Below are 15,723 nucleotides of genomic sequence, written 5' to 3'. Positions count from 1 at the left end.
TTTATAAAACGCTGGTTAGGCCGCTACTAAATGCAACTGTATTGCATTCAGTTCTGGTCGCCCCATTTTCAGAAGGATGTGGTGATTATGGAGAAGGTGCAGGTTTACCAGGATGCTGCCTGTTTTAGAGGGCATGTGCTGTAAGGGAAGGTTGGACAAACTTGGGTTGTTTTCTCTGGAGTGATGGAGGCTGAAGGGAGGCCTGATTGAAGTTTATAAGATTATCAAAGGCATAGATAGACAGCCAGCATTCCCCCCCCCCCCCGGGTCAAAATGTCTAATACTAGAGGGCATGCATTTAAGGTGGGGGGGGGTAAGTTCAAAGATGTGCAGGGCAAGTGTTCATTTACAGCAGAGTGGTAGGTGCCTGGAATGCACTGCCAGATACATTATAGGCTTCTAAGCAACTCTTAGATAGGTACATGAATGTGCAAAGAATGGAGGGATATGGACATTGTGTAGGTAGATGGGATTAGTTTAAATTGGCATGACATCATGGGCTGAAGGGCCTCTTCCTGTGCTGTACTGTACTGTTCTACGCATGAAACCCAATGCAGGGGTGATGTCTGTCATTGAATACATTAAAAGCTGAGAAAGATACATTTTGGACTATGGAGACGACAAAGGGAATGGAGATTGGGCAGGGGAGTGGGGCAGAGGCTAAGATCAGAGCAAGTTTGAGGACCTGCATTACCTACTCCTGCTCTCGTTTCTGATGTACTTATCCTTTGTCATTTTAAAGAGTTGAACTAGACCATTCTGAACCCCCAAAAGAATATAAACTTGGTTTGTGTCATTCCACAAAACATTTGGTATGTAAATAACACTGTGGGAATAAATAAGCAGCCGCATTAGGTGTGGGTTGTGTCCTAACTATTCCCCAAACTCTTCACCTGGCCATCTGCTACACTGCAAGATCAATTAAATACTCCACACACAAATGTTTTTCCTGCTTTTTATTGTGTGCAGAAATACAAGATATTTTACATTAACAGGTTTATTTTACACATGCTTTACAGAATGTACACAAGTGAGAATCAAATATACAGAAGGATAGATTCTGGTCAACACAAGTTGCACACAGCATCTACAGAAGATTCACAGCACAGTATTTATACACTGCAGGCTTAAGCATAGTACCTGCATGGAGAAGGTTCACAGTACAGTACCTGAACAGTGGATTCATAGCATAGTAGCTAGGGCGGCAATTCAAAGAGTCAAGCACAGTACTTATACTGAGGGGATTCATAGAGTAACATCTGCAAAGGCTCATAGCAGAAAGGGTTTACAGAACAGTATTTTAAAATTAAAGCAAAAAGAAACAATTATCTTTAAATTCTGCTTGTGTCAGGCACTGCATGCATCACAAAATAACCCAGGTTTTCTGCTGCAGAGAGCTGGCACAGGCACGAGACACTGAAAGGCCTCCTTTTGTCATGCATGCAGAATTCTGATGCTTGATTTATTCATTGCCGTTCACCTGCTCCATGACAACCAGAGTATCACTTTCACAGATCTTACTTCAGGCCCTGTATTAGCTCCAAAGAGTACAAACCATAATTTCCAAGTACAGATCCCATTTTTGTTAATTTTCCTTTGATTTCCAGCATACCTCTTCAACGTTCTACAACCAGCATGCAAGGCCTTCTTCCCCCACCCCCCACCCAAACAGCTCCTATAATTTTGCAGTAAGAAACAGACTTGAAGATTGCCATTATTGTGAATCCTTGCCTCTAAGCATCATCTCTAAAAAGGTGATGTAACCAATATAGTGGGCATTGAAAACCAGAAGTCAAAGCAGCAATCCACCAACTTTTGGTTTAACTTTTCTTTTTTGGCAGTAAGGGGAAGAAAGACAGACATCAAATCTACGACAATCCCATGGAACTAGAACCGGATAGCCTGGTCATGGAGGACCAATGGCCCAAGTGTCTATACCCCACACAGCAGATACAAAGATGTAATGACAGATGTACAAAACCAGGAAGCATTTAGAAAGAGTTCACATTATAGGCAGGTGTAACTATGACTTGAGCATGGTGACTGTTGCAGCTACTCGTGAAAGCTCTGGCAGAGGTTCCTGATGTAGTTCAATTGCAAATGGCTATGACTCTATCATGGTTTCAGATGCGCACCATGAGGATTGAATCTTAACATGGCAGATTTTTGGACATTCATTTGGAACAAAGTCTCCAAGAATCCACTTCAAAGTCTTGTATCCTGCTGACCTTAACTGACTCTAGCTCAGTGGGACCAGCATGGATATACAGCTTATCATGACAGAGGTAATGTACATCGACTAAATAAATTGTCTACAGAACCATTGTCTACCTGACCCACAACCATTACCAGCAGGAGGGGCACCTCTTTTTTTAAAAAAAAGCTACATGGCTGTGACAAGGAGAGTGGTTATAAAGAACATTCATTGAGTCATTTCTTTGGGAATGGGAACCACACATATTGTGCACGTCATAGATTCTGGCTCAACTGTAAAGCCACCACGACCCCACATTTAAACCATATGATGTCTAGACCGGATCTCCACAAAGCAGACAAGATCCAATGGATGCTAAATGAGGACTAGTTTGAAATGGTTTGAAAGCTCTAGAGAACTAGGAATTGGAGAAATCAAATGTCAGAGGGATACAAGTCTTCGAAGTGGGTTCCTGAAGGTTTTGCTCTAATTTAATGCCTGAAAATCTGATTAAGACTGAAATCTTGTGGTAGGAGTTTAAAAGCCATGATTCAAACACCCAAGTCCCAGAAGTAAAATAAAAAACTGTAGATGCTAGAAATCTGAAATAACAGAAAATGCTGGAAACACTCAGCAGGTCTGGTTGCATCTTCAGAGACAGGAAAAGAGTTAATGTTGGAGGTCAGGTGGAGTATTTCAACATTTTGTTTTCATTACTTAAGACACAGGTGCTGGCTATGGTGGCTATGTGCAAAAGTCTGGGATCATTGTAGTTTTCAGAGTTCTGCCTATTCTTATTTGTTATTTACTATAACTGGTGGATTGATTAAACAACAAATCACAAGATGTAATCTGGGCAGGTTGCATGACAGCTAACTTTTGACAATGACAGTTTCACCTCTCTGAAGTTATCAATGTAAAGTAGCTGGTAAAATGCTCAGAGAGTCTGTATTGTTGGCTTCAAGAGCAGTTGATGCATCTCAGTGCCATCTTAAGAGTGTACGTGGCTATACAATGACTTTCCTTGGATCAGCCACATACAAACTTGGAAAAAGGCATTCATTTAATGGGGCACAAATCTTCTCAATGCAACCATAAGTCCACTAAGGAGAAATTTGTATCTAGAGATAACATGAAATTAACTGTTACATGGAGCAGTCAAGGTGAATAGCGTGGATGAATTCAAGGCAAAGCTACTTAAGAACTCAAGGTAAAGGGAATAGGGGCTATTAGAAGTGAAATGAAGTTGGGCAGGAGGAGATTTGCTTGAAACATACTGCACAGACCCTTGGGGCTCAGTGACCTGTTTTATGTGCAACAACATTCTATGCAAGATTTTGTACAAAGAAGTTAATTTTGCATACTAAAGAACAGTAAACCTGTTACCAACTGTTGAATTCATCCCAGCAGTTCATCAGTGCCTATAATGCACTTTAGAATCGAATGTTTAAGTAATAATTTACTACAGCTGATCAGTCATTGGGTACTGAAGTGATCCATCATATCAATGCAATAAATCAGAGTACACTACAATTGCTGAAAGGACCAGGACAAATAAATCTGTAGTTAATCATTACCATTAATTCTTGGTTAAAAACAAAAAGTGCAGAATTTTAAACAATTATTAACAAAGTACCATTTCTTTGTTTTATTGTCAGTCATAACTCAGTAGGGATGCTGAAGTAAGTGTGTGGTAGTACATTAGATACCAGTTTTAATTGTACAAAGGACTGGAAACACACTGGGACAGAGAACAGAGATGGTGGATGGGGCACCTAGAGCTCGAATCACTGGACTCTTGATAGCAGCCTTTATGAGTAATCCAGAAAACAAGTACAAATCCCAACATGGTAGTTCAGAACTGAATTGAAGCCCAGCATCAGTAAAAGTTACCATGAACACAGTTGATTTTGTCACAAAAGGATTCTTGCAAATTGTAGCTAAAATAGCCAAAGATAATTGTTTTTTCTCTTTTGACTGATGCTCCAGAATCAACCAACAGGAACCTGGATAATAACTAAGTATGAAATGTCCGAGGGATGTCTCAATCTACAATAAGTGGCTTTGATACTTCATCCTAACTTGTGATATCTCCAGCCAACAGCTCAGAGGGACTTCCAAAAAGCAATTTTAAAACCCTCTGTAAATTAACTTAACAGTAAAGTGATAGATTATTCCACAGCCATCTACAAATGGGGAAAAAAAAGTTTTACCGAATGAATAGACTTGTGAAATGCGAAACACAAAATGGGCAAAACCGACAAATGTAGTAGTTGCACTGGAATATTGTACTACATAGGTTAAAATGCCAGCACTTTTTTCTGTGGATGAGTGCGACTTTGGTAAGGCTTTAACCAACCAACCACTGCCGTGAACTGGAGTCACATGTGGGCCACTTTGGGGAAGGGGTAGGCTTTCATAGAAAAACGTTAGATAATCCACTGGGTTTCAACAATAACTTAGCACGTTGCCTACTTCCCTGGTATTGAATTAACAGGTTTATTGAATTCAATGCCAAAATTTGTCACTGTGGGTTTGAAGTTAGATTACTGACCAGTACTAGAAAAAGGTTAATGCATCTTTAAAAAAACTTTGATGCTGGGCTTGCGCCGTAATGAGTGTGGCATGGTCTGGGCAGAATACATGTAGTGCATGAAATGGTATCTGTGACAGATTATTTATATGTCATTTGAATAGCTTGGAAGAATAGTTTGTACTGAACAACTGCACTCTGATTAAGTTTTCAACAGTGGGTACAATGCAGGTACAGACAGTTAAAAAACAAGCACTTATCCGATGGCAGAATTCACAAGTTTCTCAATTCACCCATCAGATATCTGTATTAGTATTTAATTACCTCGAGAGTGACATACTGCACCAATATTTCCACCTTGTGTGTGACTGAGCATAAGATTCTGAAATTCTGGGAAATTATGAAGCCTACAGGTCAGAGAATTGCTGAAATTTGCTGAGTCCAGGCAATATAAACAGTTTCCCAATGACACAGTATTCTATTGATCTGTAATGAGCTGGTCACAGAGGATCATGAATACCACTCAGTTTCAGATACCAGGACTTATTCTGTAAACGGCAGATGGTGGAATTGAAGATGTTGACCTAACTATATGGTCATCACCTGTACCAATTCTCAGAGAAAGCATTCAAACCCATAATTAAAAAATAGTATACAAGGCTTTATACTAGTGTTTACTTGAATACTTACATAATATATATTTATAAAAGTTATAAATGCAAGAGTCAATCTATACCAAAGATCCCAAAATAAAAAAAACATTGTGACTAGGGTGCTGTTTCAGGAGTTGCACTGACTTTGTTTCTGATTCCCCCCCACTTCCCTCTGGGAAGTTTGTTCCCACTGGCTACTTAATAAGGGAAAACCAAAAATAAAATGCCTTATGTACCTTTATTATTATTATTGAACCAATGATTATGCAGCAACAGGTGCAGTGGCACTAGAACATTCCATGCTTGCCACTCACTTCCAGAAAGTCAACACTTTTATTCCAAATTTGATCTTGAAATGATGAGAATAACCTGGAGTCTTGAACCCATAAGCTGTTTTGATCAATGTTTGCACTTTCAAAATCACAACCATGCAGCAAGTCAAAGATGAGCCCGTCATTCTATGCTCCATAGCTGTTCCAAGTCAAACCAAAATTTGTCCTCCTCACATCTTCCAAGCGAGATGCAACACACCAATAAATGGCACGTGACAGAGTTTATCACAAATGGAGCATTGTGATTTTGAGAGACTCAAGTGATTTGAGATCAGCAAAGTCAGCCGCAGCATTAATCTGACACTATACCAAGGCAAAATGCACGTTTCGAGCAGCATGTTCTACACCATTAATGCAGTACAGATGTTGTAATGGCTCTGTATTTGCCGCACTTAAACTGGTTAAAATCAATATATCAGTGTATCAATGTCTACACCTTGAGAGAGAGAAAAGAAAAAGTTCTTTTAGCTTCCTTTCTAACTTATTACTACTGTACTGGCAAAAATTTTCAAAAATCTAATTTGAAAGTCAGCTACAGAGCCACAAACCAAACAACTGTGTTATTGCAAAAATAAATTCAGACAGGAAAATATCCACTCACTCCTTTTGTCAGTTAGAGCCTCTACTCACTGCAGTGTAGTCACTATGATGTTATCAACACTTTAGCACACAGTATTCACATGAACTGCAAGACATGCAATACCCACACAATAACAGATCCTGCACGGAGACCACTGAGCTGAACAGCCTCAATATCTTGAAAGTATGGGCTATTAATATCAGCAAAAAATTTGACATGGATGAATTAAATGTCACAAGAAAGACTACTGCCCGTGAAAACAAAATATGATTATATTGTTTATATTGTACAATGAAGTTAATTTTGCATACTGAAAAGCAGTAAACCTGTTATCAACTGTTGAATTCATCCCAGCAGTTCATCAGTGGCTATAATGCACTTCGGAATTGAATGTTTAAGTAATAAACATGGAGGGTCACATTTCCTGCAGCTGATGTTTCTTCCCCCAAGCCAAATTCCATTTTCCTTATGCAATTCAAGGAAGTTTACCAATATTTCAAGGATCACATTCTGTACTTCCAGTTGCTTTCTTTGCCTATAAATGGTACTAGAGTGGATGCACTAACATTCCTAATGCTACTTGTAACCAGCACTGGCAAAAAAAATGCACCTGAAAAAAATTATTCCTCTGCCACATCTTTCAAAGATGCTTTTCTTAAAAAAATTAAAAAGTCTGAAAAGTGAAGAGTAATGAAGATATGTTGAGCCTCATCATAGACACACACATCTGCTGTATTTGGCCTCAGTGTCAGCGCTTTGAGGTAGTGGGTGAAAGTTGCGACACTCAGAGTACTGATAATGTGTTTGTACTAATGGCCTACGTAGTAGCACCATAAGCCTGCACAGCTAGAGTCCTCTCACTGTCAATGCTCTGCTCAGAGCTTCTTTGGGTTGGTCTGTTATTAGCTGTACGGGGTTCAGATCCATCCTCTGCTTCATCTTCACCTTCCATGAGAGCCCGTGGATTCTCATGAATATTCACAGGTTGATGCAAATAATGTGGATGTGTGTGCAGTCCCGAATCTGCATTCAAACCTCGTGAAGGCCGTGGGCATGATTCTAATGAAACAAAAATTAATAAAATAAAATAATAATTAGTAAAGACAATAAATAAAAGCAGCATCAGCTTAATATTCCCAGCAAAGAAACAGAAAGAAGCCAATCAGCCCCTTTTAATCGCCCTGTTTTTCAATGAACAGCTGATCTGGATTTCATCAGCACATCTTAGTTTTGTAACCCTAAATACCTCCATATTCAACACGGGGGGGATTAAAAAAAAGCAGTTTTAGTTAGCAGTTGTAGGTTTATCCTCAGCTTCTTCAGTCTTTTGGGAAAGTGGACATTAGATCGCACTATGTTTTGTTGATACCATCCCTAAGAATATAGCTCTCATTTTACAGATCTGCTTCCTATTCGGAACTCTAACACTTGAAGAAATAATTTATCTTCCCTTCCAATTGTTTTAATCATCTTAAACAACCATATAGTCAAAAGGGCACAAGCTGAGCCAATGTAGGCAGCATTAGAACTGAAATTGTGCAAAATTATGCAGTTAGGAATTACTGTACTGAATCCTCAAAGTGACATCCACAAAGTTGGCATTTATGTTTTTAAATAGATTAACTTAAATACCAGTGTGTACACAAAAGAGAAAATGAACAGGGATCATAAACAGAACTGAATAATTGATGAAAAATTAAGTTACTTCACATTGTTAAAAATAAACTTTGAGCTAAACCTGGCTGCAAGTGACCCTGGCCTTAAGAGGGGACAAACAACTATGCCAAAGGAAAATATCCTTCTAGAATCAACACAATTACAAAATTAGGAATCTATTGCAGCATCACAAAAATGGTAAATTTAACTGGGTTGAGAAATTGGTTTCTGTTTTACATATTGGGATATACAGATCTTAAACCATCACAAACATTTTGCACAGAATGAAGCTCTATGAAGCACAGATGGTCACATTGGAGTCTCATAACTTTTGCCAAAAATGCTAATCCAGCTCTTCTTTTTCAGATGATGACAAACTTGCTGGAAATTTCCAACACTGTGCTTTTATTTTTAGCAATTTTTTTTTAAAAACCTTTTCAACCATGTTTATTGCAAGATGAGGGCTCTGTAAGAATCAAATGTCTATAGTTCTGATTTATCGACATTCCTCTATCTCTGTGCATTTACACAGGACATACAAAGTATGCGACTTACCCTTGCGATGTTGTTGAGTCATAGTGGGATTGCATATCCTATCATGGTTTGTCAGGTAAACAGACATGTCACCTTCTGTGATCAGGCTGTCTATGGCTGTGCCTTCATGCTGACTGTGTACTGTAAAGCTGTCCTTTGGAAATTGTCCCATAACATTGGTTAGAGTATGATCAAGAGGATCTTCCTCTCCGAGGAATGTATATGGACAGTACTCTCTGTTCTTTGCATTCATGTTGGTGCTGTCATAACAGTCTGAGCAAATCACCAATGGTCCAGAAGTACCACCTGAAAGCAGATTTTGCAGTTTAAAACACAATGCAACACTTCAGACATATTAGATATTTTTGCTCTATTATTTACAGACCAGAAAGATCCATATTTATCCCATAAGCTTATGATTTTGAGGCAATTGATATAGAGTGAATTATTATGAAGCATATTTAAAACTACAACATTGATCACTGTAGCAGCTGTCTATATAAAATTTCTGGCCTTCAAGTCAGAAAGGTCCGCTGATGTCAGGCTAGATTATACATTTGCTCCAGAAGAATGCCATCCTTCTCAGCATGATGTACAAGATCCCATGGGGTTCTTCCTTGTGTCCTGGGCAATATTAAAACAAAAGCACAAAACTGCACGACTGCCAGTCCACCATCGCTATTTATGGGAGCGAACAGTCTGCAAGTTTGTTGCCATTTTCCTATAACAGGAACTACATTACCAAAAAAAGTACATTGTTGGCTGTAAAGCATTCTAGTTTGTACCAAAAATGCAAAACACGCAACACAAATAGAAAGCTTAATTTTCAAAAGCTAATTTCTTTCAATGTTGGATTATTCTGCTTTGCCGTAGCTGTTAAAGAAAGGCAGGCAAGTTTCCTGCAGTTTCAACTGTACCATAGAGATCTTACCCATCCATCAAAACTTGATTTCATGTCTCATCCAATAGAGACTGCTTCCAAGTGCAGCCCTTCCCCTGTACTGGCTGCAGAGCCTAAATTGTATACTTGTCCTCGAGCAAGACTGAACCTACCGACTGCCAACAAGGGTAAGATTGCTGGCAAAAGAATGAAGCTGACACAGAGGGGAAACATCACCCTACACCAGAATAACCTTCTGTGGACCTGGAATTGATCACATTCTCTGAGACCAATGGTCTTTTCCTATATTGCATTTTATTTTGAAGTTTGTACAAAGATTTCATCCTAATGCCTGTGACACGTACCTGTGTTGGCCTGCTGTGCAAGCCCTTCATGCGGCTCACTTGGATGGAAACTGCTCCTGCCTGCATACAAGGAACCCATCCTCCCATGCAGATTGGTTGCAAGTGGTGTGGTCAGAATGTCTGCATCAGTTTCACTCCCATTATCTACATAGCAAATACCTATTGGAACAAAACATCAACATTTCAGAATTAAATCAGCACATCATAGAAAATACAGACATCGTAGATGAACACGTATTTTCACGTGACAACAAATAAAGACAAAAAGGTGTGCCCAATTTCACAGAAAATTAGCAACTGTGCAATCAAGCAAAACTCCAGGAGACCAAAGTGACCCAGAACGTATCACTGGACATATCTGACTAGTCTTCACCCACATTCAACCCCAACATCCTGTCCCAGTTTCTTTGGTCAATATATGTTAGTACCTAATTTCATTGAAAATAGGTACTAACATACAATTAAAACAATGGCTCACATGGAGTATAAAGATGGCACATACTGGTGTTGACTGAATGATACATCTGTGCTGCAACTGCAATGTAAAAATCAGTCATGCCAACTTAGTTGCAAAGAGAAAGATCTGTATTGTGCCACCAAACCAGAAGCAATAGCGCAAATATGTCCAAATTTCCTTTTAGAAGATAGAGCAACCCACTTGGACCTAGAACTCAACTGTTTCTCCTTCACAAACACCTAATGACCATCAGCTTTATCTCTAAGGAGGTCTAATCATTTTGAAATCTCACCTGTTATATGTTTGTTTCATTGTTCTTTTCTAGTATCTGAATCAATTATACTCCATATACTAAAATTACATTTCTCTACCTGATATTTGAAGCTATTATCTCAAGCCAGAGGTCACTCTCCTCTCACCACCTTCCACCACCTTCCCACCCAAACTCTGCTTCACCTCAAGCCAAGCTCAATACCCTTTAAAAAAAATCTAATGGAAAAGGAGGAACATCTTTGCTGACCATCTGTTCCTTTGTGTACGTAGCCATGGGCAGTAGATGCCATGAGCTGCTGGTAACTTCCAGCCTCGGAGTTGCTATAGCCTTCCTGAGGCTCCGACAGAGTTCCCTGGGAAGACAGGTAACTTGGAATGTCAGCAGGCAAATTCATTTCATCTGGGGAAACAGAAGAAAGTAGAGTCATTACAGGAGCCACAGACAAGTGTGCACCAACTACATTATCTAGTTACACCTCAAGGCAACAGATATCAATCCAATTACAAATGCTGCCTTTAAACCACCATCTGAGTTTATTACCTTGCAACCCACACTGGGTCTCACCCCCTCCCCCCCCCCCCCCTTTCCCATCAATCCCTTGAAAGTCCCTTACACTAGAGGCATCCTATAGAGACGGGCAATAGTTTATGTGGAATAATTTGCATACCTGCCAATATCAGCATCATGCATTTTAATAGGGGCTTTATTTCTGTCACCAGGGAAATTAAGCAAAGCATGGTTCCAGAAACAATTATTTTCTCCTTTAAATTTGAATCTATTTTACACTTTGTATCTCAAGGCACCGGTAACCAATTTTTACAGTGAATTACCTCAATGCACCATGACTCTTTAGGTTGCACGGAGACATTTAAAAAACGCTGAATACCCTTTCAGACAAACAATTGCACTTGATTAACAGACTTGGATCAAGCCTGCAATCTTACTTTGTAAAAGACACTCTCATTCCAATGCATCTGGAGAATTATGCCCTAATTCTGGACTTCTGGTGAAACAGGGTTAGGCAGGGATAATTATACCAAGGTTTGAAAATAAATGCAGAAAATGTGGTGCAATCTTCAACAGCTAAAGAGACAAATGGCAGATAGCTATCACAGATGCAGACCCTTTTTCTTAGTGAGCCAGTCTGAAGCTTGAACTATCTGCATTAATGAGTTATAACTCCAAAGGTTTTGATGTTCTTTAAATAAAAAAAAATCTGCATACATTGCCCACTGTTTTCATCATAACTTCCAAAGTTTACATTTGTAATAATATGCATACTTATAATTACACTGGTATATCTGTGGAGGTGCTATAGTACACCCATGACAGGAAGGAGTCACAGATTGGGACAATTAACCTTACAATTCTGGGCAACATATTTACATTGGAAGTACAAGTTCCATAAGGTGTTTAACTTTATAAAAACACAATTTGAAGTCTGTCCTACCTGTGTGTGTAATACTGTAATCTTCACTCTTCCGCCTCATGTGGTATATAACGATTACCCACACCAGTGACGTGCCAACCACACAAACCACTACAACAATAATAACGATTCCAATCGTTGTCCAGCCATCCTCCTCAAAGACAGAGCTTTTTTGCATGGAGTCGCAGTTCGAAGTTGGAATCACGTTTAGGTAAATGTGACCACGCTCTGTCCCAAGTGTGTTAGACATGACACACGTGTACTTCCCAATATCCTGTGGGCCAGCATCCACAATGATCAGAAGCTGGTTGGCAGCAGCAAAGAAATGTCTCTCTGTTACCACTAAAGGGCCATCGTCTTTTGTCCAGTTCAGGCGCGGTGTGGGGCTGCCTCCAGCTATACATTGCAAAACAGCAGTTTCCCCTCTGGCAACAGTCCGATCTTCCAGTGGTCGCATAAATGAAGGAGTTTCTGTGAATGGTGGTGGGGGTTGAGAAAAGGAATGGCAGTGGAAAGGGAGGAGTGAAAATTAAATGAGTTTAGAAACTTAGACCAGGCAGGTGGCTAAAATTTTCAATCAAGTGAAAGAAATACTACAGCTTTTGAAGTTCTGGGAGAGCATTTTGTAGCCACAATAAACACTATAGTCACAAAGAACCAGTTCTGTTCAGAAGTTAGATTGTCATTGCAGTGAACTGACATGTTATAGACACCATAAACCAGAGCCAAAAACTTGAACAGGCCCTCCCCAGGTTACAAACACCTAATTTATCTGCACCCATACATATAAATGAGCTCTCATAAATATTAGTTAATTCAAATGAGAACCAATGCCAAAAAGAACCTCTGTTTACGTGTAATATCCCTGCAGTAATCAGACACCATTGTCTCTTAGGAACACAGGCTGCCTGTTACACTGTGGGAGGCCACTTGAGATTTGCTTTGGAAACTGACCAGGCAGTTGATACTTGTGCAATGATACTCTATTAAACAATGCAACATTGACTGACACTTCAAGGCCAATGAAACCAGCCATTGAGCATGGGTTATTCTGATTCCGTACCATTGTAATGAGACAATGGAAGACAATAAATAAATGTTCATATTAATTGACCCTCACTGAAACCCCCATGATAAGATCAGGGAAGACATACACATCTGTCTGTTTTGTCAATTAATATTCTGGCTCAGAATCTCCTTGGACCAGCCACCAGTATTTGAATACTCAAAAGAGATTCTGTCAATTGGGATGTGCTCTCATTGTAAATATGTAATTCTGCAAAATTACCTGTCCACACTCAAAATGTTAAAGTAGGCAATTTAAACCACAAACTGTACTTAATCACTTATTGTTATGCGTTTGAAAAGTATAAACCTTATTGTACTGCAGATTGTCATGAAAGGGAAAGGAGAGGCGAGAACATGAGAAATAGATTCTCCAGAAGACCTGCCCGTGCTGAATAAAGACCTTTTACATCTACCAGCTTCAGTATCCAGTGGCTTATTCACAGTCACACCACCAGTCATTACAATACTGTGGAGGTATGGTTATCATATCAAGTGATTTTGTGTATGTTCCAACTTATGGATAGAACCAGTTTGTAACCCGGGGATCATCTGTATTACAATTTGGAGTGTAGTGCTGAGAGGTGGAAAAACTCCACACTGTTTTGGAAAAATAATGATGTTCAAGGGAACTTGGTTGGATGAGTTGCATTCAGTAAAATCTAAATCACACATTTGCCCACAGCTTAATACACCCAACATTCAAAGAGGGGTTAAAAACAAACAGGTGTTCACTGAATAGCCACCATTGTCCACCCAAACAGATTCTATTCTACTCTAGGATGGCCCAATTTAACAAATGACATTCTAAAGCTTTACACAAAACCCATGCCATATCATGCTAATAACAGTTTCCACAAAACCCAACTTCTTACCTAGGACAGTGAGGGTGGCATTTGCGGAAATGCCTCCTGCTGCATTTTGTGCCATACAGCTATACATGCCCATGTCTTCAATTTTCACATTTGCAATGAAGAAGACATCATCCTCTGGCATGACATGCATGCGCCTTTCCCGTGCTGCAGGAAAGTCTGTGCCACCATCTTTCTGCCAAGCAATCTGTGGTATCGGGTGACCCCCTGCGGCACACTCCAGCCGAGCCATTGCACCGGTCCGGATTGTTAAATCCATTGGGGTTTTCATAAACGAAGGAAGTTCTATTAGAAGCAAAACAATTAATGTCATAACTTGCATTTTTATAAATATCTTTCAAATAATAACCAAAAAACACTTCTCAGGAGTTTAATGAAACAAAATTCCCCAATGAATTAGCAAATGAAATATTGGGACAGGGCTAGAATCACGATTACAAAGGCAAGTCTTAAGTGAAGGATTACTAGTACATCAGGCACTTAGGGAGAGATTTCTCCAGTTTGGGTCCCAAGCAGCCAAAGGACAGTACTTAAACAAGGAAAATGAATCACAGAGGGCTAGAATAGGAGGCACACAATGAAAACAAAATTGTGAAGCTGTTATACAGAAAGGGAGACTTAATGTGTTGAATCATGTGTTGGATCTCCGGTTGCAATAAATGGGGAATAAGTAACCTAAAAGGAAAGACAATAATTGAAATCCCAGGGATATAAATTTGTTCTCCATAGTTTTTAAATGGAACTGGTTTTTTTGAGATGTAGCACTCCATCCCATTATACCCATTAGAGTCTTTTCACCCAAATTCCAAAGACACGGAGGGTAGCTCAAAACTAAAAGATTTATATTGAAGCAGAATGTTGAACTCTGGCATGAACTTCTGGTCCTGGTGAGTTGGAGAGCAAGAGCCAGGTGAGAAGTTATGTAACCCTCTGCTTTAGAAGTCATACATCCTGCCTTAAGTTTTACATTTCCATTAAAAATCATACCACCATTTTACTGAATGACAGTTTCTCAAGTAAACTTGCCAAATTACAAATGTATCCTCTGGTCAGCGATTGTGGGACAGTGTGGTCACCAAGCAGCAAGGGAGTAAGACTGTAATTACAAACCCTGAATTTTATGGACAACTACTGTTACAATGTGGGATAGAAATTTATAATGGAAAAATGAATTTATAATGGAAAGACTACCAGGAATTGCCTGTAAATGACCCAATAAGCTCTGTGATAGTGTGATTATAGCCATAATTTACAACTTTTATTGCATCAGAGAAGCAGTTGAAATGCAATTATATTACGCTCCAAAATTTCAATTAAGTTATAAAAAGACCGTGAACAACCACAAACCCCTCCACTCTACTGCAAGAAAATTCACATACCGTTCACAGTAAGTTTTGCTTTGTTGGAATAATTTGAGCCAAAGTAATTTGTGACAACACACTGGTACCGGCCCTCATCTGTAAAGTTGATGTTCCGCAGCTGCAGTACAGTGGTGTATTCAACGAAGTCGCCATCTTTCTCTCGCAAACTGGAGAAGTTCTGGATCTCGGCATCATACAGCAACTCGCTGTCCTTCCTCCATGCAGCAGCCATGGGAGAATCGCTGCTGCTACCAGCTGTACAGGTGAAGCTGACATTCATCCCCCTTAGTGCCACAGTGGTTTCAGGATGGGTGGTGATCACAGGCTTTGGGAAATCATCTGTAGAATGAAAAATATCAAGGGATAGGCCACCATACAAAAACTAAATCACAAGAGTTTTGTTTTATGCAACTGGACTGCTGTACTCAGAACAACTCTATTATGCTCTGCTTAACTCTCTGCTCCTGACAACCTGAAGGCATTCTGCACTAAAAGCAAAATTAAATCTTCCAATAATAAATGTAAACATTTTACTTAA

At 39.5% G+C, this 15,723-nt stretch overlaps 1 protein-coding gene across 2 annotated transcripts in view; it reads right to left on the bottom strand.

Annotated features, from left to right (window-relative positions):
- Positions 1-941: 941 nt before the first annotated feature.
- lrig2 (leucine-rich repeats and immunoglobulin-like domains 2) overlaps positions 942-15,723 on the bottom strand; it is a 60,231-nt gene continuing 45,449 nt past the window's right edge. For both annotated transcript variants that reach the window (XM_052034705.1, XM_052034706.1), the window contains 7 exons: positions 15,204-15,524; positions 13,828-14,109; positions 11,909-12,358; positions 10,705-10,857; positions 9,728-9,886; positions 8,504-8,788; positions 942-7,351 (listed from right to left, as the gene is read on the bottom strand). In XM_052034705.1, coding sequence (XP_051890665.1) covers positions 7,110-7,351; positions 8,504-8,788; positions 9,728-9,886; positions 10,705-10,857; positions 11,909-12,358; positions 13,828-14,109; positions 15,204-15,524 — 1,892 coding nt within the window. In that variant the 3' untranslated portion in view covers positions 942-7,109. The remainder of the gene's footprint in view (positions 7,352-8,503; positions 8,789-9,727; positions 9,887-10,704; positions 10,858-11,908; positions 12,359-13,827; positions 14,110-15,203; positions 15,525-15,723) is intronic.

The sequence above is a fragment of the Pristis pectinata genome, chromosome 20, assembly GCF_009764475.1.
Source record: "Pristis pectinata isolate sPriPec2 chromosome 20, sPriPec2.1.pri, whole genome shotgun sequence".
Lineage (NCBI taxonomy): Eukaryota > Metazoa > Chordata > Chondrichthyes > Rhinopristiformes > Pristidae > Pristis > Pristis pectinata.
Note: the sequence above shows the minus strand (reverse complement) of the source record. Positions and strands in the feature narration are given on the sequence as shown.